Source organism: Corythoichthys intestinalis, chromosome 2 (genome assembly GCF_030265065.1).
Source record: "Corythoichthys intestinalis isolate RoL2023-P3 chromosome 2, ASM3026506v1, whole genome shotgun sequence".
Classification (NCBI taxonomy): Eukaryota; Metazoa; Chordata; class Actinopteri; order Syngnathiformes; family Syngnathidae; genus Corythoichthys; species Corythoichthys intestinalis.
Window position 1 is genome coordinate 75859657 of NC_080396.1, and position 22369 is coordinate 75882025.

At 39.8% G+C, this 22369-nt stretch overlaps 1 protein-coding gene across 2 annotated transcripts in view; it reads left to right on the top strand.

The window, feature by feature from the left end:
* The window catches only part of gabrd (gamma-aminobutyric acid type A receptor subunit delta), a 73527-nt gene that overhangs the window by 44611 nt on the left and 6547 nt on the right, over positions 1-22369 (top strand). For both annotated transcript variants that reach the window (XM_057817748.1, XM_057817757.1), the window contains exons 4-8: positions 5297-5364; positions 8696-8916; positions 12846-12928; positions 17311-17448; positions 20467-20622. In XM_057817748.1, the coding sequence (XP_057673731.1) occupies positions 5297-5364; positions 8696-8916; positions 12846-12928; positions 17311-17448; positions 20467-20622 (666 nt within the window). The remainder of the gene's footprint in view (positions 1-5296; positions 5365-8695; positions 8917-12845; positions 12929-17310; positions 17449-20466; positions 20623-22369) is intronic.

Sequence of the window (22369 nt, forward strand, 5' to 3'; positions counted from 1 at the left end):
GCGCAAATGCAAGCGTACCTTGCAGAAGCTGAAGGGCCTTAAACGCACCTTAAACGTATTGCGGGGAGGTATAAAAATAGTTGGCAAAACACCCTGGAGAAAAGTATCTGTCCTAGTGTAGATGTAGCCTGAAACGTACCTTTCTCTTTAATGCACTGGTTTCAATGGTTTAACTGCATAGCAACCTAAAGTGTGCTCTCTTCTGCCATACTCTATTCGGGTCAATTCAGTGGTCAGTTAGTGTGACTGCAAGTAAATATCCCCTGAATCCAAGATAACTTGTGACCTGTGTCGATTACACTTAGTATATGCTGACAATACTTCTATGCCTGAAGAGCTACAATGGTGAAAAAAATGTAATATACGGTAACATCTTGGGAAAGATCAGGCCACTGAAGAAGAAAAAAAAACTGTTGTTGTTTTAGGCATCTTGTAAGTAACAATGAAGACAAAATTCCTTACTTAACTATAGTATACAACTGTACTGTTTTAAGTACATAAAAGTTGTTAAAGTTTTTAATAAAGATTGTGAGTAGAAAACATAAAAAGCTCTTATATGAATGGGTTTGTGTGTGTAGTTTCTTTATAAAATAAGAAATGACAGCAACTCAAGTGCTAATGTGCTTTTCCAGAACACAATACAAACGGACACTTAACGTAACACGAGGTAACCTTTCAGTTTTGGTCGATTTTAGCGACGCAGGTGGACAAAAGCGATAGTGTTTTTGCCTTAAGGAGGACTGCGTTTCCCATGAGGACCAGCACACACTGTCGTAAAATCCTAATCTATCTCTATATGGGAATACAGTACAAAATCAAACATTTCTTATTTTCAGCATTGTCATATGCTTAGCCACAACTATATTCATTACCTTATGACTATTCACCCTTCACACAGCCGCTGGAAACAGAAATGTCGTTCCATCCATCTGCAGGCGACCGGGAAGTCAGGATTTTACAACACCTTATGGAAAACGCAGTCCTTCTGAAGGCAAAAACACTACCGCTTTTGTCCACCTGCGTCCCTAAATTGACCAAAACTGAAAGGTTACTTAGGATTGCTATAAGACACTGATTAGCATAATAGCTATGTAGCTTAGCACTGCGTGCTATGTTGTAACGTCTCCTCAACAAAGAATACAAACAATAGAATTGGCTTCATTTTGTCACCTCTGAGGGAGGCACACTGGATCTAACAACACACAAGACAATTAACTCTCGACACTTCGTAATATTATTGGTTAAGCAACCCAACCTGAGTGTAGCAGTGAACTCTCTCTCTCTCTCTCTTGCTCTAATCACTGGCGCCCGCAAAGACTCACATTACACACAAACAAGGACCCAAACGAGACTGCTTATAGCTGCAGGGAAAAAAATTGAGTACCAAATTCGTTGGCAACTAATTTATTAATCGATTTTAATCGATTAGTTGTTGCAGCCTAAATATGTATTATCGTTCCAATAATGACTAATTTTTCCTAATACACAGCGAAACGCTTCGAAAAACCTTTCGTTAAAATGAAATTTATTTATACAGAAGCGTTCGTATCTCAAGGTAATGCTGGGTCATTTTTTTTTTTTGAAAGGGCCCCATTTGTATCCCTCGTATAAATGAAGCTCTACTTACACTAAAGTATGACAAATACACATTCAACTTTTTTTGTGTATTATTAATTGCCATTCATTATAAATTCAAGAGTACACGCTCCTAAGTTTTATTAATTGCCATTTATTATAAATTCAAGAGTGCATGCTCCTAAGTTTTTTTTTTTTTTTCTTTCATTATTTTATTAATTTAATTTACTTTTGGTAAAAAGTAGTTATTGAATTTTCCAGTGTTTCATTCAAATTCAGTCTATAAATTATTATTATTAATCTAAAATAATTGTTATTATTTTATTCTTTAATCTTTAATTTTGTGTTGTTTTGAAATTAAAATATATTATCTAATTTAAAAAAAAAAGCAAAACATTTTCATTCCCTATGTCGCTGTCCACTATGTTAATTTGTGTTCCTGTCCCTTTAAAGACCAAATGTGAAGTAAGGTTGGCCAACCATGTTTTTGAATAATATCAATGGCTAAACAATTATAAGAATATTTTCGTCATTTTTTTTTTTTTTTTTTACGCAACCCTTCCAGATTCTTTGTTTAATCCATAGCAACGCCCTTGACAACGATAATGCTTTTCTTCGACAATCTTCGAAAATTTTCGGAAATTACGTCACACAGAGAACTGCGAGGGAAGTCCGCCATAGAACAGTATTGTTGCATTGCTTCTCGGTAAGATGCCACGGCGGTGTGTGGCGATGTATTGTTCTCAATCGAAAGAAAACTTGTATGAGTGGCCAAAGGATAGCAGGGCACGTAAATGGACATCCTTCGTTCGCACGAAGCGAATGAATTTCACGCCTTCATCGAGTAGTGTTCTCGGCTACAAACACTTCGAAGATGCCTGCTTCCTCAACCCGTCTGCTTATGATCAAGGATTTGCAAAAAAGTAAGTGTGATTTTTGGATAGATGACTGATGCCTTTGTCAAAGCAGAGCTACCAACAGTTGTGGAATGAACAGTACAAGGTAGCTACGTAAGTCGAAAGGTAACTCAAGGCAAAACCCTGATCGTGTTGTGGAATGAACAGTAGAAGTCATAGTTCCCCGATCATAGTTGTATTGAGTTAATTTTGCCTACACTTATGAATTCGTCAAAACTTTTCTTTTATCCCAGGCTATAGTAGGTGGTTATTTACCTGACATGTTTTGGCGAACACTTCTGCCTTCGTCAGAGGGTCCGAAAGCGGAAGTGTTCGCCGAAACATATCAGGTAAATAAAAGCTAACGTCGCTAGCTTCTACTGTTCATTCCACAACATGACCGGGGATTCGTCAAAACATTTCTTTTATCCCAGGCAATAGTAGGTGGTTTATTTACCTGACATGCTTCAAATCATAATAATAATAACAGCCTATATCTTACCAATCTTGGAATCTCGATGGGTCTTGTCTCCATTCCATGTCAGGTAGTCTGGGCACATTGTTTGCATCCTGATTAGCGTCTGGCTAATACATGTACTGTTCAACATAAAATTCCAACCTCCTCCTCTTCAAAAACTTGGATCTCTTCACTTGCGCTCGATCTATCGCTTATATCGCTGTTTGAATCATTGTTTGAAGGGCTTTGTATGGCGGCCTTATGGAGCGCTGCCATCGCTGTTCTCGGTGTGACGTATCACTTCCGGGTTCGTCCCCTTTCAGGCTCGAACTTTGGAAACGCGATTATTTTGTCAAATATACAACATATAAAATTTTTTTTCATGCTTTATTTGTTGGACAATGTTTAATTACTTTAATTGTGACCCTATTTGACATTTTATGAAATTACTGCACATTTGGTCTTTAATAGGGTTGTTCCGATCATGTTTTTTTGCTCCCGATCTGATCCCGATCGTTTTAGTTTGAGTATCTGCCGATCCCGATATTTCCCGATCCGATTGCTTTTTTTTGCTCCTGATTCAATTCCAATCGTTCCCGATAATTTTTCCCGATCATATACATTTTGGCAATACATTAAGAAAAAAATGAATACAACTCGGACGAATATATACATTCAACATACAGTACATAAGTACTGTATTTGTTTATTATGACAATAAATTCTCAAGATGGCATTTACATTTTTAACATTCTTTCTGTGAGAGGGATCCACGGATAGAAAGACTTGTGACTTTGTGTATTGTGACAAAATATTGCCATCTAGTGTATTTGTTGAGCTTTCAGTAAATGATGCTGCAGCATGCCCCAATGCATGATGGGAAGTTAAACCATGATGGGAAGTAAAACCATGACTGTGCGTCATGCTACCAATGGATATATCTTCTCTGCTTTGGGGAATACGTTATGGTATTAAGACAAAGATCTATTGCCACCTTACTTCCCCACATTGCGTCCTATGATATTTCTAATCATAAGGAGAGGGATTGCAAGGTTATAGCTGATTGAAGGAAGGCTACAAAGCCTGCCAAAATTCACTCTACTTGTTTTGCGCTGCCTTTTATCTCTCTATATTGGTAAAATGGCGTCATTACAGATTGAGCATGACATTGAGTGAGAGGGTCGTGCAGCGCATATATTTATAGCATTAAATATTCTATCGTGACACATTTTTTAATAATTTAATTGCCGCTAAATTAAAGACTCTGGATGAGTGCAACATATTATGTCTGTAACGTTAAATACAATTAGAAAACGATTTAATTAAAATATATATATGTTTAAAAAAGGCATGACCGATATTTTTTTGCCGATTCTGATACTTTGAAAATGACGTGATCTAACCCGATCGATCGGGATGCCGATCGATCGCGACATCTCTAGTCTTTAAAAAAATTCCCAATATATTCATGACATTACTCTTCTGCGATAACATCCCACCAATGGCGGGAAATTAGACTATGCTGAGTAATTTTATTTTTGACCTTCTTTAAGAATATGATTTTGCAGTTTTATGAAGTACGTTCAATGGGGTTGATCATTACGTGTCCACTCTGCTCAAGTTATATATCAAAGAAATTAAATAATTTCCCCAGGTTTATTTGTAAAATGATAGCTTTCCCATCCAGTATCCTAAATCATATTAGCTATTGTGTGAGCTCAGCTCGGCCGAGGACTAACTTGAGCACAAAATGTCCCCTCTGTTAGTGTCCACCCTGTTACGTCCAAATGGCACTCTATAAAAAATGACCCTGCTGTATATTCAGAATCAAATCTTGGAATGATAGGGTTTAAAATCCAATATAAACATATTTAAAATTCAAAGCTAGCACGCAAAGTAGATGCACTCGCCTCTGTTAACCTTGACAGCACTGTAGCTTATCCGCCTCGTAAACAATTTCCCAAAGGAAGGTGTTGAATGGTGGGGAAAGGCTGTTTATGATTCCATAATGTTCAGCCAAAATAACCTCCGTTATTCCTCGCTGTGCTCCCCCGCGAGCGCCCTCGAGCTTCATGCTAATCATATGGCGAACTGCAGAGTGAGAACCCAGCCACGCGTGGGTGTGTGTGAGTGTGGGTTTGCATGAACGCCAGCAGAAGCTTGCCCCGTGTGAGCCCGTGAAAGCTCGGCGGTGTTTATGACGGCCCGTGGTGTGATGTGCCACTTAGCATGGTTCAACTGGATAATGCCTAATCGCTGTGCGCCGTAGGAGTGTTGGAGTTGTGGGAGGGAAATTGAGGTGTGGGGTAGTAGTGCGTTTGTATGTGTGTGTGTGTTTGCTTTTCTCTTCTCACACCTCCTCCTGCAGGTCCACCCGTGAACGTGGCCATGGCGATAGAAGTGGCCAGCATTGATCACATCTCTGAAGCCAACATGGTAAATTTCAGGCATTCGCACACATGCACAGGAAAAATCGATTCACAGCAAATTTGGTTTTAATAAACCTGATTAATGCCTCAAGGGCTTGGAAGCAGTTTACTATATCATAAGGGCGTAGGTTTGCATTGGGACGGAAGGGACATAACACTAGCAACTTTTCAGGATGCTCAAATTGTCTCCACCAACTGTTAAGCAACCTTGTTTGCATTATATAATGACTTCAGTTATAAAGGTCATTTAGATTGTCTTCCCATATGTTATAAGGATAGAATTGACCCTACCATTATTAAGTGAATTACTTTCATTGTGTTCAGACTTTCATTGACCCCTTTTCATTTGCTGAATGTGCCAGTCCATATTTTACCCCTCAAACGCACTTTTCATTGGCTGATGACTTGACCCCCCGCACACACACACATGCAATCACAGCCCTGACACAAATACAGTACAACATGACGCCTCCTCCACCCCCTTCGAAGACGAGGAATAGTAGTTTTTCCCCCGACAGCAGGAGCCACTGTAAGTAATGTAAAAAGAGGTCAATGTTGTAGAGATGGGGAACACACCCCTAATTTTGCTACTGAAAGACTGACCTGCATCAGAGTTAGCATAACATTAAATTATGTGAACTAGCTAACCTGCAAAACTTGAGTAGGAAGCTGCTTAGAGAGAAATATCCTCCTGTATGTGTTTTCTACTGTTAACGTTAATTAAACTGTGAGAAATGTAACGAACCGAGGTTTACCCCCTTTTCATTTTAATTTTATATTTGTGGTCTTAAAGAAGCCCACAGAAGCTTTCATATTTGTTGAGTTTGGCTGTGATTGTGGACAAAAGCAGTAGTGTCTTAATTGAAGAAAGGCTCCATTTTTATTAATTTTGTTAATCCCTGATTTAAGTTTTTTTCAGTTGTATTTAATTTCTTTATTTCTGACAATGTTGAGTGGTCTTATGGTTTATTTCTTGCTTCCTGAAGCAATACATATGCACTACAAAAACACACCTGCTTAAAACTAGTTAAAATCCCTTATTTTCAGTGTAAATCTACTAGAAATAAGTGAAATGATCTGCCAGTGCTTCAAGTAAATTTTACTCAGATTTCTGGAAATAAGAATAATAGCTAGCTGAAAATAAGCTTAAAGTGTGTACGACAGGATTAAAAAAAAGTCTTAAATAGCATTATTATGTGAATTAGAATCATATGTTGAGACGACTATATACAACAATTTGACAAAGCGCAGATGACGAGAAATTAGTATTTTAATCCGGCATTTAGCCACGCCTACCATTATAGAGCTCTAACGTCCCCAACAGGAGGATGACGCGGGCAGGGTCATGGTTTTATCTGATTTAGAATTCAACCCATTGAGGGGGAATTATTCAGAAGGAGGAAAATGCGATGAAGAGAGCCACAAAATGTCATTGTTTCAGTCTCTGTACTCCAATATTTTTACAGGATATTCTTTTTATTGAACTATTTTCCCCCAATTGCTAAATAAATGGTATGGTCATGACAAATAACAGTCTTGTGCTAAATGGAATATGAAATAATAAAAAGGCATTTATTCAGTACGACGTGGCAAAATTACTCCATAATGGTCAAAACTGTCGATTTCACCTTTACTGTCGCACCCCCCGAACGATATTTCATGCCACAGTAGTTAGTCAGGCTTTTGTCATTTCCCTGCCCTTCAGAGAATGTAAACAAACCAAGAGGCGTGACAGCTAGCCGACATGCTAACCCGAACCAAGTGATGTCTCAAAGTCTTATTTTTGCTTTTCGAAGCGAAAAATCACACAAAGCTAGCCCGGATCAATTCACATGGCGGCGGGTTTGTTGATTGTTTTCGCCGATCGGCAACCCACCCGGTGGCGTGCAAGTTACAGCTCGTCCCCCTGCTACGGACAGGAGAGCTCGCCGGGGAAGCAGCTGGAGAGTACTGCCGGACAAACCGGCCGACGTCGGAGGAGCGCGTAGCTGCCACATGGTCAACACGAATATGGTGTAAAATAATGCTTTACTACACGGCGAAGACGTAAACAGAGAGCGGCGTGCAGCTGTTATGCAGCTCATTTCTTTAGAGTTTTCCAGTTGGAACGTGAAGATATTTGTCTGTTTGTTTGGCCTAATATGGTTATGTAATAAGTTATATTATTTACGACCCCGGAGTCTCGTCCGCCATTTTGTCTCTAGTCTTTTTTTTTTCTTGTCACACAAACAGTACCTAATTGTACCTCACAGTATTTCATTTTTTACTTTACTTTATTAACATGACTTGTTCTGTCCTCATTGAAAGTGAAGTTGTTCAGCTTGACAGACAGCAAACAAAGCAATTGTGCTTTTTGAAGCGTTTTACTTCTTTCGTGTTTGACAATTCGTAAAGCTGTAACACACATATGTACACGTCTGTGCAAAACGACACACTTTTTAACAATAAAATAATACACAAAATGATTGGTGTTCAAACGTGTAAATTTAGTAGATTAAATTAGCCTAACTTGCCTCACAAAAGTCTGCTACCTTAAATGCTATGCATGCTACTGTATTTACAATTCTTATAACAAATTGCTCACACGTACATACACAAACATATTTTGGCTGAAGCAACTTAAAGCCTTATGTGGGCCGAACCAGAGCGCAGCTATCCTTTATCCATGTCAGACGTCTGAGTCCTCCTTTATGAGAGCATTATTGAAGGACAGTCCAGCCAGACCCAATGCTGCCACCAGAGGGCAGTGTATCCTCCATCATTAAACAAAGTACAATACTTTTGGTCGTTTTGGATAGTTATTTTGAATTTTTAAAGGGCTAATACCGATTCACGCGGAAATTCGGATGATGTTGCCAGCGCAGGAACGCAACTCCTTTGTAAACCGAGGACTACCTGTATTCTTTTTACCAAATACCTTTTTACTTGTACTTGAGTAAATTTATTTGTACTTTATTGTTTGGCAGAATTATTGAATGATTTGGTGTTATGCGATTTTTTTTGCTTAGTACAAATTTAAATGCTAAATTTGAGACATTTACACTCCCGCCCTTTAAAAAAAAAATCTATTAATCACTAAATTCTTTTGCGATTAGTTTACGATTATATCATTCTGGGCTTAAAGCTTTAGCTGGAAATGTAGACACACGCGCATCTCTGCAATTTAAATGCGTTCACCTGTGGTTAAATAAAAACAAACAAAAACAAACAACAACAACAAAAAAATTGGCTGTGCCATAATTGATGTTCACTAATTATGGTAAGCAGCAATGTTAATCTTCCTTCTAGTCTGTTGGTCAGTCCATGACTCAGTCTTCATATTTGTGTGTCTTTGGCAGGAGTACACCATGACTGTGTTCCTGAGGCAGAGCTGGCACGACGACCGCCTGTCCTACAACCACACCAACAAAACGCTGGGACTGGACAGCCGCTTCGTCGACAAGCTTTGGCTGCCCGACACCTTCATTGTCAATGCCAAATCTGCTTGGTTCCACGATGTTACCGTGGAGAACAAACTGATACGCTTGCAGCCCAACGGCGTCATTCTGTACAGCAGCCGGTACGAGCGGAATGTCGGCCGTGAAAAATGTGTTGATCGCATTGCCATTATTTTGCAGTATTCAAATGTTTGCACTTGAAAAAAAAAAACGTGAGCGCACCGTCTCCCACTTACTGCGCCTCATTATTCATGCCACGAGAGGCGAATAAACACAGTTTCCATGGTAACCTCTAAAGTTTGAACTTTTTGTCTTGAAGCGCCGGCAGCCTCTGCAGCAAATATACTACACGAACTCACAAATGTCATGAAAGATGCACGCAATTTTCCTAGGAATAGTTGAGAATACTGATGTGTGGTATGACTGAGGGAATGTGAAACGCTTTCAACTCTCAGAGGGAGGTGATGTGCAAGCTCAGCAACAGGCCAGATGGGAACTCCTTCGCAAAACAGATGCCAAAGCAGAAATGGCCCACCAGATTCAGACAAATGACTCATACAACTAGAAAATGCCATTTCTGGAGAAATGGCAACAGTACCATTGCTTTGGCAGGTAAAGCCCTTGGGGTCACGTCCTGCTGATATCAGATCTCTTTCTGTTGATTTGGGGACATCTCAGGGTCACTTCCTGTTGCTATAAGGTCACTTCCTGTTGATTTGGAGACATTATATGGTCATTTCCTGTTGATACATTGGCGTACATGGCCTTCAATGGCACCGACTTACATACGCTTCAATGGAATCAGAGTACATTGGCATCAATAGAATCGACATATATGGTTGTCATTGTCATGGATGTACATGGACGTCAATCGCATGGACGTACATTGCTGTCAATGGAAGGGATGTACATGGCAGTCATTGGCATGGACATACATGCCTGTCAAGGGAATCGAAGTATATCGGCATCAATAGAATCGACATATATGGTTGTCAATGGCAAGGACGTATATGGCCGTCAATGGCATGGACCTAGATGGCTGTCAATGGAATCCAAGTGCATTGGCATCAATAAAATCGACATATGTGGTCGTCAATGGCAAGGACGTATATGGCCGTCACTGGCAATGACGTACATAGCCGTAAATGGTAAAGACGTTCATGGCCATCAATGGCATGGACGTACATTGCTGCCAATGGCATGGACGTACATGGCTGTCAATGGAATCCAAGTACATTGGCATCAATAGAATCGAAATACATGGCTGTCAATGGCACTGATTTACATATGCGTCAATGGAATCCAAGTACTGTGGCATCAATAGAATCGACGTACATGGCAGTCAATGGCAAGGACGTATATGGCTGTCAATGGCATGGACATACATGGCCGTCAATAGCAAAGACGTATATGTCTGTCGGTGGCAAGGATGTACATGGCTGTCAATTGAATCCAAGTACATTTGCATCAATAGAATTGAGACACATAGCTGTCAATGGCAGTGACATACAGTGGTACCTCTACCTACGAAATTAATTGGTTGTAACTTCTGGAAGTAGTTTCTTAACTTGAAAATTCTGTGAGTAGAGACACTTTTTCCATGTGAATGCCCTAATCTGTTCCAAGCCACCCAAAATTCAGACATTTATCTTTTATAATGCATAAAAATGCATAAAAATATGTAACAAATACATGTTACAATTAGATTAATGTGCAATAAACAAATCAGAGTTGAGCAAAATGTAAAAAACCAAGAATAGAGTAAATAATAAAAGCTAATACACTCATGTAAAGCTGTCGGAACACGAGGGGCGAATGACGCGGATGCTGGCATACACACATACACAAACAGTAGAGGCCCCTCTTAGCCAGTTGGATGCCAGGAATGCTATGCAATAGCCAATGGCAAAGCAACTATAAGTATGTTACATTCAGTAAACTCTGGGAGGTGCCGGTACTAGCCATAGTGTATTTTTGCCATTTGTATCCTGAAATTTCTTTCTGAAGAAGAGGCAATATTTCCCCATTTAAGTGTGTCTTAACCTGAAAATTCTGTATGTAGAGGTGTTCTCAAGTAAAGGTATCACCGTACATGGCTGTCATTGTCAAGCACGCACATGGCTGTCAATAACATGGAAGTACTTGGCTGTCAATGGCCATAGACTTCCCAATCAGTTGACGAGAAAGCTTGTACAGACATTGCGCCATTGCTTCCCGTATAAGGCCTGGCCAGGCAGAGCGTTGTGGCGGCTTTCACTGCAATAAATTCAAACACACGTTCTAACGCCGGATTTAGGAAGAAAGTTTTAGGGCATACAAGCAGGCAGGAGTGTCTCAAGAGTGATGTGGTAGAGGATTCAAGGTAATTATTGAATAAAATAGCCCTATGCATGCACTTTGAAATGTGAAAAATGAAATTAATGGAAAAAATTTAAGTAAGTTTAGCCTGAAATATTTATGTGTGATTTATGTTGATGAATGATAACTGGCTGTTTTTTTTTTTTTTTTTTTTTTTTTTTTTTTTTTTTTTTTTGCTTTTAACCAAGAATCTAGACTGTTTTACGTTCATATCAAAAGAAATTCTGGGTTTTACGCATTTATTTAGAAGAATTTTCAACTTAAAAAGCTCTTTGTTTTGTGACGGCCGCCATGTTGGATTTTGTATCCATACACAATAGCGTAATAAGTTTACATTCAAATAATCAGCTAATTTTTGTCCAACCTCCCCAAAATCTAGTAACTTAGACATTTCTGCATCATTACAAAAAAAAATGGCTCTGACGTGTTTTATATTATGTAACATTTCAATCTAAAAACGACGAGGGCTAGATAGCCAGCAAGACGTGCTGAGGCAATAGTGACATCGGAATTGAACCTAAATAAATTCAGAGTAAATAAAAAAGTGCAACATTTGCTTTACTCAAGTTTCTGATGTGAAAATTGAGTGATTTATTAATTTATTAGCTGTTGAAAACCTATGTCAAAATGGAACTAAATAAAAAACAATTGAAGTCGCTATTATGGGCCAAAATTTATATGATATGTTAAATATTGCTATTGATCCTGAAACTGTTGGTGATTATCGCTGCATATGGTGATTTTTGTGCATCGAGCGTAAAATTTGAGAATTTTATAGCCATTCAAGTTTTGCTATAGTTATATAAAAAAAATAATTAATCAGGATTTTGTTTGGGAACAACTTTGAATTTTTTTCTATGCCGCTGCTCATGGTGACTCATTGCTAGCGGCTTTGGTCTGTAAAATATTTGAATTTTAAGTTTTTGAAAATAGAACCCCTACGGAGCGGCCCCGCGCCCCGTTTCACGCAATAGCATCAACTTACTTGGTCACTATTTATATGGAGTAGCGTATCATTTTAGCAGTGTGCAACCAGCACATACTTTATGATAACTCTTGGCATAATTTCTGGAACATAAATAAAAAAGCAGCAGTATGGGAAGTTGTTAGCGCTCAGAAAACACCGGAAATTTTAAAATGCCATTTAAATTCATCGATACTCAGAGATGAGAGATGACGTACAGGCAGAGGGCGGTGCGTGTCGCTTGCCGCTGCAGTTGCATCGCGTGTGTTGGTTTTCAGCTCAACGGCGATGACTTTGGCATTTTGCCATCGCTCATCGTGTGTGTCGAGCCACCTAGCCGAACTTATTCCACCCGTCGGCCTCCTTTGAAACAGTGACGGCGGGTTTGTTGAAAAGGAAGAAGTCACTTATTGTCCTTTTAGCCAGTGTTCAAAAGTGCTGTCAAGTTTTCCGGCTACCCCAATTATAAACCCGCTCCACACATTGCCCACCACCTCCACCTTATTTTTCTTGTCTTGTATTTTTTCCCGTCAAATCAGTTCGCTACATTACCGCCAACTAGTGGTTTTAACCTCGTACTGACTTTAATTTTAGTCGCAAAATAGTTTTGGTCGCAGCCTGGAGCCCTGCTACATTTTTCACAGATGTTATGGCTTCAAGCTTCTGTGCCCTGCACCTTTGAAGAACAATAAAAGAATGTTGATTAATTGGTATTCTCCCCCTCCACAGAATTACCTCAACAGTGGCCTGCGACATGGACCTGACAAAGTATCCCATGGATGAACAGGAGTGCATGCTTGACCTGGAAAGCTGTAAGACACACATTCAATCCTTGTTAAAATGTTGCGTTCAGACTGGCAGCGTTTTGTCGCTCGTACTACGCCTTGTGGCTACATATGCCAATATGAGATTCTGACAGTATGCTAACCAACAAGCCAAAACATCAGGGTGTCAAGCAGTGTTGTTTTTGGCAGCCCTTTTGATTTTCGTCTTAGTCTTAATCTTTTGGACGAAAATACTTATTAGTCCTAGTCATATTTTAGTCATTTCAAAATGTGTTCGTCTTTGTCTAGTTTTAGTTAACGAAAGTCAGACAAATTTCGTCTAGTTCTAGTCACAAATACTCATGTTTTCATCTATCAACTTCAAAAGTTTTAGTCCATGAATAAATCATTAAATAAAAGGTTTTCAACGATTTTGAATGAACATTGACGACGAGCACAAAATTGTAGAGTCTAAAAGGACACATCTCCGTGATGATAATACACACTCAGCAGGAAAAAAGCAAATTATTTTCAATTAAATAAACCTGGATGCTGCAAACTGTATAAAAAAAGTTTTTCAAGAGTTTAAGACGACATTGACATGGGGATGGCGTGGCCCAGTGGTAGAGTAGTTGTCCCCCAACCCTGAGGTTGTGGGTTCAATTCTCTGCCCTGATGAACTCGCCTAAGTATCCTTGAGCAAGATACTGAACCCCACATTGCTCCTGGTGCTACGTCACCAGTAGGTAGATGGCGATGTAGTCTAAAGCGCCTTGAAAGGTGGTAAAGCGTTATATAAGTATAACACCATTTACCATTCACCATGCTAAATGCCAATGCTAAGGCGAACGCAAGTTAAGTAGTGTTTAATGATTGCTTGGCACAGACCTTCAAAGGCTAAAGCAACATGGCATATCGAGCCAAGATGAGAAAACAAAACTAAACAAGCATCACCTGACACGTGTCTCACAAAAGGAGCCTGGAGTGGGCACAAGCTTACTTACCGGCTGGTAAGTAAGCATGCGTGTGGGGCCGGGGGAAAAGCGCAGCACGTCACATTAGTGACACGACCAAACACTGCTAAGATGCGTGCTAACTACACTGTCTACTGTACGACAATGTCACGCATTGTGAACTTATGACGGAAACTATGCAAATCATCATCTCGTTCCCATCTAGTCAGACGATATGTGGCATCCATCTTGCAATGTTTTAGTCTCCCAAGACGCGTTTTTAGCTTGTCATCGTCATGAAATAATAGTTCGTTGAGGAAATATTTTAGTTATTGTCATCGTTGACGAAAACAACACTCGTGTCACGGTATTGCAATTACACCTCGAAAATGTATTATTTTGAGATCTCAGAAGAACTTTCATGCAGCTGACCCACTGCCCTGAGCCGGCTGTCCTATTTTAATGCATATACTGCACTACCCTCCCCACACAATGCCATTACGGTGCTGGGTAATAGGGCGGTAGGTGGGGGCTCTCAGGGCGGGGCCTCCTCTTTGCCTAAGATGCCGGTTGTTGGGGTCGAGGCTCTGGTCCCGCACCGCATCAGGGTGGCCTTGGTATCGCCAGCTTCCGCCTTCCTCCCTCTTACAGTGGGGCAAATAAGTATTTAGTCAACCACTAATTGTGCAATTTCTCCCACTTGAAAATATTAGAGTCTCCTGTAATTGTCAACATGGGTACCATGAGAGACAGAATGTGCAAAAAAAAAACCTGAAAATCACATTGTTTGATTTTTAAAGAATTTATTTGCAAATCATGGTGGAAAATAAGTAATTGGTCAATACCAATAGTTCATCTCAATACTTTGTTATTTAGCCTTTGTTGGCAATAACGGAGGCCAAACGTTTTCTGTAACTCTTCACAAGCTTTTCACTCACTGTTGCTGGTATTTTGGTCCATTCCTCCATGCAGATCTCCTCTAGAGCAGTGATGTTCTGGGGCTGTCGTTGGGCAACACGGACTTTCAACTCCCTCCTCACTCCGTGGCGTCAAAATGATAACAAGAACGGGGAGCAAAAATCCCAGAACCACACGGGGGGACCTAGAGAATGACCTACAGAGAGCTGGGACAACAGTAACAAAGGCTACTATCAGTAACACAATGCGCTGCCAGGGACTCAAATCCTGCACTGCCAGACGTCTCCCCCTGCTCAAGAAAGTACACGTCCAGGCCCGTCTGCGGTTCGCTAGAGAGCATTTGGATGATCCAGAAGAGGACTGGGAGAATGTGTTATGGTCAGATGAAACCAAAATATAACATTTTGGTAGAAACACAGGTTCTCGTGTTTGGAGGAAAAAGAATACTGAATTGCACCATACCCACTGTGAAGCATGGGGGTGGAAGCATCATGCTTTGGGGCTGTTTTTCTGTAAAGGGACCAGGACGACTGATCTGTGTAAAGGAAAGAATGAATGGGGCCACATATCGAGAGATTTTGAGTGAAAATCTCCTTCCATCTGCAAGGGCATTGAAGATGAGACGTGGCTGGGTCTTTCAGCATGACAATGATCCCAACAGCGAGGGCAACAAAGGAGTGGCTTCGTAAGAAACATTTTAAGGTCCTGGAGTGGCCTAGCCAGTCTCCAGATCTCAACCCCACAGAAAATCTGGGGAGGGAGTTAAAAATCGGTGTTGCCCAATGGCAGCCCCAAAACATCACTGCTCTAGAGGAGATCTGCATGGAGGAATGGGCCAAAATGCCAGCAACAGTGTGTGAAAGTCTTGTGAAGAGTTACAGAAAACGTTTAGCCTCCGTTACTGCCAACAAAGGGTACATAACATAAGTATTGACATTAACTTTTGGTATTGACCAAATACTTATTTTCCACCATGATTTGCAAATAAATTCTTTAAAAATCAAACAATGTGATTTTCTGTTTGTTTTTTTTTTTTTTCCACATTCTGTCTCTCATGGTTGAGGTTTACCCATGTTGACAATTACAGGCATCAATAACAATTTCAAGTTGGAGAATTTGCACAATCAGTGGTTGACTAAATACTTATTTGCCCCACTGTATCTATGCAAGCACTCTCCTTGAGCCCCGGCGCGTGTCACCGGCTGAATCCCGGTGGGGTGTCGCCCCCTCCCGGTGGGGATCCTGTCCTTCCCTGGGCCTATTGGGCCGTGGGGTCCTGTGGTGTGCCGTGTCGGTTGGGGGGTTGCGACGGTGGCTGGTTTAGCGTTAGGGGCAGGCTTAGGGGTGGTGGCGGGTCCCCACATTCCCTTCCCTGAAGGCTGGTTATTGGGGGCGCGGATGGTCTAAGGGACCGCCCTGGGTCCGGGGGGGATGGCGGTGGCTCCTTTGTCGGAGCTGCAGGAGGAGGGATAAACCGTGGTAGCTCACCCTCCTGATTGGCTGGGGAGGTGCCGGGGTATTGGGACGGCCCCCGTGCACCATTTCCACTTGTATGAAGGACTATCACACATCTGAAGCTCCTTTCACACCTACCTAAACACCGTTAAAATCCTGGAATTTAAACGGATAGCCTTTATGTGTGAAAGCAATTTTCCAGGTTGACTGACACAGAGATGACGCGGAAATTTACCGAGTCATGTCTTAGTATAATGTACGGGACTTTCCCGGGAAGCGGTATGTGTGAAAACAGGCGTTAAATTACCGGGTCACAGCACGACGGCTGACGACATACATATCATGGAGGGCCGATCGTCATTTCCTCGCAGTAAGACGAAAAGCGGTAAACAAACAACAACAAATCGCAATTATTATTTTGGAAAACTGGAAATAGCTAAATTAAACTGAAAACATAACGAAATTAAATTGCTACTCTTCTGGATCATAGAGCTGAGGAAGAGAGTCCTTGGTCCATCTTTGAAAATGTGTGGTTTATTTTGTTGCCAATGCCAACTAAAAATGACGTAATGTCCGGGTTATAAAATCGCGCCAGCCGCCCTCCCCGCACAGAGAGCGCCAAGTCGGCAACATGGGACAAGTCTGTGAAAGTGTCCAACCAGCGTTATTCCCAGGATATCTGTCCCAATGTGAAAGCAATGACTCATGTAAATCCCGCATCACCTTACACGAGAATTTACCGGGATATAAGTCAAAAAGAGGCTTGAATGGATTCATGCATGATTGGGTGCAATTAGACACACTCAGGTAGAGAGATTGTCAGTGCCAGGATTAGCGATCAGGCAGCATAGAATAGGATGTTAGTATAGCCACACTTACCTGTACATGTGATTCACTCCACCCTGCCTACCTCTCCTCTTGACTCACCCTCTCCCCTCGGTTATCAGGATCTACTATGAAACTATTCATGTTGTACATATTTTTGTACTTCTTGTTGTTCTAAGTTGAGGAAACACTTCTTTAGAATAATGTTTTTAAATAAATTGATTTCTACTCCCTAACTTCAACCATCGCTAGCGAATAGCTAATTTTGTTCTGTTTTAGACGGTTACTCCTCGGAGGACATTGTCTACCACTGGTCAGAAAGTCAGAAGCACATCCACGGCCTGGACAAACTGGAGCTCTCACAGTTCACAATCACGGACTATCGGTTTGTCACAGAGATGATGAATTTCAAATCTGGTGAGTCTCAGTTTTGCCAGTGGTTTAGGCATTTTGTAGTTCAGTGGCGGGTAAAATAGCTCAAAAAAAGTAGACTAGCGTTACTTCAAAACAATATTACTTAGGTAAAAGTAGTCATCCTGATCATAAAAGTGTTTCGGGGCGTATATTCAATGTATTTGACCATGAGATGACCATGAGATTAAAACAATCGTATCCCCGGTTTCCTGTGGTGTATCGGGTCCAAATAAAAACTGGAAGAGAATTTCAAGTCCGCACTTTCGAAGGATCCTTAAGGGAAGTCTTTTTTTTTTTTTTTTTTTTTTTTTAAATGTTTTTTTAGGGCTGTCAAACGATTAAAATTTTTAATCGAGTTGATCACAGCTTAAAAATTAAGTAATCGTAATTATTCACAATTCTATATATATATATATATATATATATACATTCAACATACTGTTCATAAGTACTGGATTTTATTTATTATAACAATAAATCAACAAGATGGCATTAACATTAACATTCTGTTAAAGCGATCCATGGATAGAAAGACTTGTAGTTCTTAAAAGATAAATATTAGTACAACTTATAGAAATTTTATATTAAAACCCCTCTTAATGTTTTCGATTTGATCAAATTTGTAAAATTTTCAATCAAAAAATAAACTAGTAGCTCGCCATTGTTGATGTCAATAATTACACAAATCTCATCGTGCTTAAACCTATAAAATCAGTCGCACCCAGCAGAGGGTGACAAAAAACACAAGTAACAAGTGGACATGACACTGTGCTGTCATTTTAATCTGTTTGAGCGGGGCATGTGCGTTAATTGCGTCAAATATTTTAAACATGATTAATTTAAAAAATGTATTACCGCCCGTTAACGCGATAATTTTGACAGCCCTAGTTTTTTTTTTTATCTTTATTTTCTAGGGCGTGATTGTCGACCTCTGATGGTTTAAACGATGGTACTTTTTTTTTCAAGCCCATCGAGTAGAACCGTTATTATATTACTATACTATAACCTGTTACATGACAATATTAGGCAATATTAGACAATAAATATACAAAAATAAAAAATCACCTATCCAAAGACGATGAGTGCCTTCTAGTGGAGGAAAAACACATTTCCTACAATTAAATAAAAATGATCATATCTCTGGTTTTCCCTGGTCTATCGTTGGATCTTGAAATCCGTGCTTTCCAGTCACGTTGACTCGTTGTCAAATCGTTTCATTTTTATGGCGCTTTGAAGAGGCCACGCGATTAAACAGTCCGGCGTGATCATAGGACTTCTGACTGTCAGCTCATGTGTGGCCATTTGTATTGTTACTTCTGATTGGTATCATGGAATCATGTGATTATTGTTGCGACGTCTCATTGGTGAAACTGGTAGAGCCGCTGTGCTGGCAAAAATAGTCAAATCTAATACGTAGAATAAAGAGGAAACGAAACTAATCTAGTGTAGCCCAAAGTAAAGGATTCAAGTAAATGCAGTGGTGGATGAAATACTCACTTTGTTACTTAAGAAAGTACAGATACAGTGGCAAAAAAATTAAGCTACACTAACACTACAAGTTCCATTTAGTGTGTGATGATACCTGCAGTATAAGAAAAACATTACTCGAGTAAAAGTACAAAAGTACATGCTTTTAAATGTATTTTACAAGTGAAAAGTGTAAGTATTTTTCTCCTGATACAAAAATGTTTTACATAAGATATATACGTACATATACAGTGAGGAGCAGAAGTATTTGCACCACTTGTGATTTTGCAAGTTCACCCACTTAGAAAATAGGTAGAGGTCTGAAATTTCGATCATAGATGCATTGCCACTATTAGAGAGACATAAAACAAACAAACAAACAAACAAAAAAAACCGGGAACTCAAATTTTACGATTTTTCAATAATTTATTTATAATTTACCAGGGTTCATAAGTATTTGTACCCCTGAGAAAATCAGAGCTAATATTTAGTGCAGAAGCCTTTGTTTGCAATTACAAAGGTCAGATGCTTTCTGTTGTTCTTCGCCATATATAGAAACAGGGATTTTGGCCCATTCTTCCACACAAATCTTCTCTAGATCTTTCAGGTTTTGGGGGCTTTCAGACCTCTACCTATTTTCTAAGTGGGTGAATTTGCAAAATCGCAAGGGGTGAAAATACTTCTGCCCCTCACTGTATATAATATTAGTATTAAGTACCATGGAACGCAGGTGAAAAATTGAAAAGTAGTGGAGTAAAAGTAGATATGTGCTCGAAAATGTAGTGAAGTAACAGTAAAAAGTAACGCTTCATATTTTTACTTAAGTAAAGTACTGATACACAACAGTAACATTTCACCACTGAGTAAATGTAACATATTACTACCCACCTCTGGTCCCTTATCATTATACACTGTATTCTATTCACAAAAGCAGTGCAAAACCGTAGCACCATAGGAGGATTAGAAAATATTAGTAGCTCCAGTGTTTCAAACAAATATGGCAGTCTGCACATCTCTTTTAAAATGTAAAGCTTTGACTCCACAAGGCTTAAAAATCCCTACCGTCAGCATGTTTGAAGAACAGCTGAATTTCAACTGGGGAATTTTCATCATTGATAATTGCAATCTTCTAAAAACAGCAAGGCGGCACGGTGGCTGAGTGGTTAGCACGTCTGCCTCACAGTTCTAAGATCAAGGGTTCAATCCCGGGCTTCGGCCTTCCTGTGTGGAGTTTGCATGTTCTCCCCGTGCCTGCGTGGGTTTCCTCCGGGAACTCCGGTTTCCTCCCACATCCCAAAAACATGCTTGGTAGGCTGATTGAACACTCTGAATTGTCCGTAGATATGAGTGTGTGCGTGAATGGTTGTATGTCTCCTTGTGCCCTGCAATTGGCTGGCAACCAGTTCAGGGTGTCCCCTGCCTACTGCCCCGAGTTAGCTGGGATAGGCTCCAGCACCTCCGCGACCCTCGTGAGGACAAGCGGCATGGAAAATGAATGAATGAATGAATAAAAACAACAAGTCAATTAACCACTGGTTTTCCTATTCTTCTCAGCGGGAAGATTTCCAAGGCTCAGCCTTCGCTTCCAGCTGAGACGTAATCGCGGAGTGTACATCATCCAATCGTACATGCCTTCCATTTTACTGGTTGCCATGTCCTGGGTGTCCTTTTGGATCAGCCAATCAGCAGTTCCTGCCCGTGTATCTTTAGGTTGGTATTGGAAAGATTGCTGTTGTCCTTAATACTTTTGGTCTCTCACAACACATCATTACATATTTTCGTATGATCTTTGTTTACGTTAATGTGTAGCTAGTTAGCCTCTGTCTTTTCTGATTGAAATGCAACATTGCTATGATAACGCAACATCATTCTCTATGGCAAAGCACTTATCTGGCAAGCCAAATGGGACGAGCGTGGTGAGTTCTCAATATTTGGTTCCTAGTTGTGGTTTCGTTTTTGGCTGTGTTATCTGTTTATGACCTTGTTTCAGAGAAGAAGCTAAGAGCTGCACTCTTATCTTATCCAAATTAAGTCAAAAAGACTTAATACTTCCGTATTGGCCCGAATATAAGACGGCCCTGGTTATAAGACGACCCCCTCTTTTTCAAGACTGAAGTTTGAAAAAAGGCTTTTTCAACACCAAATTAATTTTTATACAGAAAATAATTAGAGTACATCCGAAACAAATGATCATAACAATATATTTGAGAGAAAAAGCATGTTATTTTGCCTCGTTCAAATCTCAATGTCTGAACATTTAAATATGTAAACTAAAGTGCAATCACATTCGTAAATGAATGGCTTCTGGTTTTTGAAATGTAAATAAACCAATCTATTGTGATAAAACAACATAATTGCAATAACATCATTAACCATCAAAGTGAAGTCTAACTGTAACTGTAGTCTTGAAACAAATCTGAATAAGGAAAAACATTGCAATAAAATAATGTAAACTGGTTAAACTAAAAAGAGCAGCTGAGATCTGTCATGACATAACATGGCTTCAATGATATTTGGCGCCATCGAGCGTCGTGAATGGAGAGAGTAGCTGAGAACTGTCATGACAAAACATCGCTTCAATGATATCTAGTGTCGTGAATGGGTATAATGTCTAGACCGTGAATACAAGACGAGCCCCTCTTTTTTCAGTGTTATTTCAATGCAAAAAACACCGTCTTATATTCGGGCCAATACGGTAATATACTGTATACATGAATGTCTCGAGTAGGTCTGCAGCTATCGATTATTTTAGTAGTGGATTAATCAATCAACTAGTTAGTTCGAATAATTGACTAATCGGATATCGAAGAGAGCAAGATGGCACTTTCAAAAGAGCATTAATGCATATACATAATAAAACTCCCGAGTGCTTTTTCAAACTATGCAGGACTGCACATTCGTTTAAGTACAACAAGAGAAGAATTCGCTAACTTCCATTGCTAAAGTCCGCTAGCTTAAATGCGATAAAATGCTCTTAACCAGTTGTTCAAACACATATTCCCACACAAAAGAGCTAAATACACCTATAAACTAAATTAGGAATGCTTAAAACATTGGCTCAAATAAAAACCTACATTATTTTGGTCTTAACAGGGAGCAGCTGGATTCAGCCATGGTAAATGAGTTAATGTTATATTCACTGTTTTCACTAAAGAGCAGTATCCATCCAAATCAATAAAACTGAAAGCAAACACTTTCAAACCATTACAACTCGATCGAAGTACAACAAAAGAACAATTGGCTAACTTGCTTCGTAAAAGTCTGCTAGCTTAAATGCTATAAAATGCTAACTTTTTTTTGCAATGCTCTTAACAAATTGTTCAAACACATACCCACAAACAACTTCTAAATATACCTCTAAACTAAATTATAAATGCATAAACAATCATATTCAACTCAACTCAAACAAAAACCTTATGTTGGTCTTAACAGGGAGCAGCTGGATCCAGCCACGTTA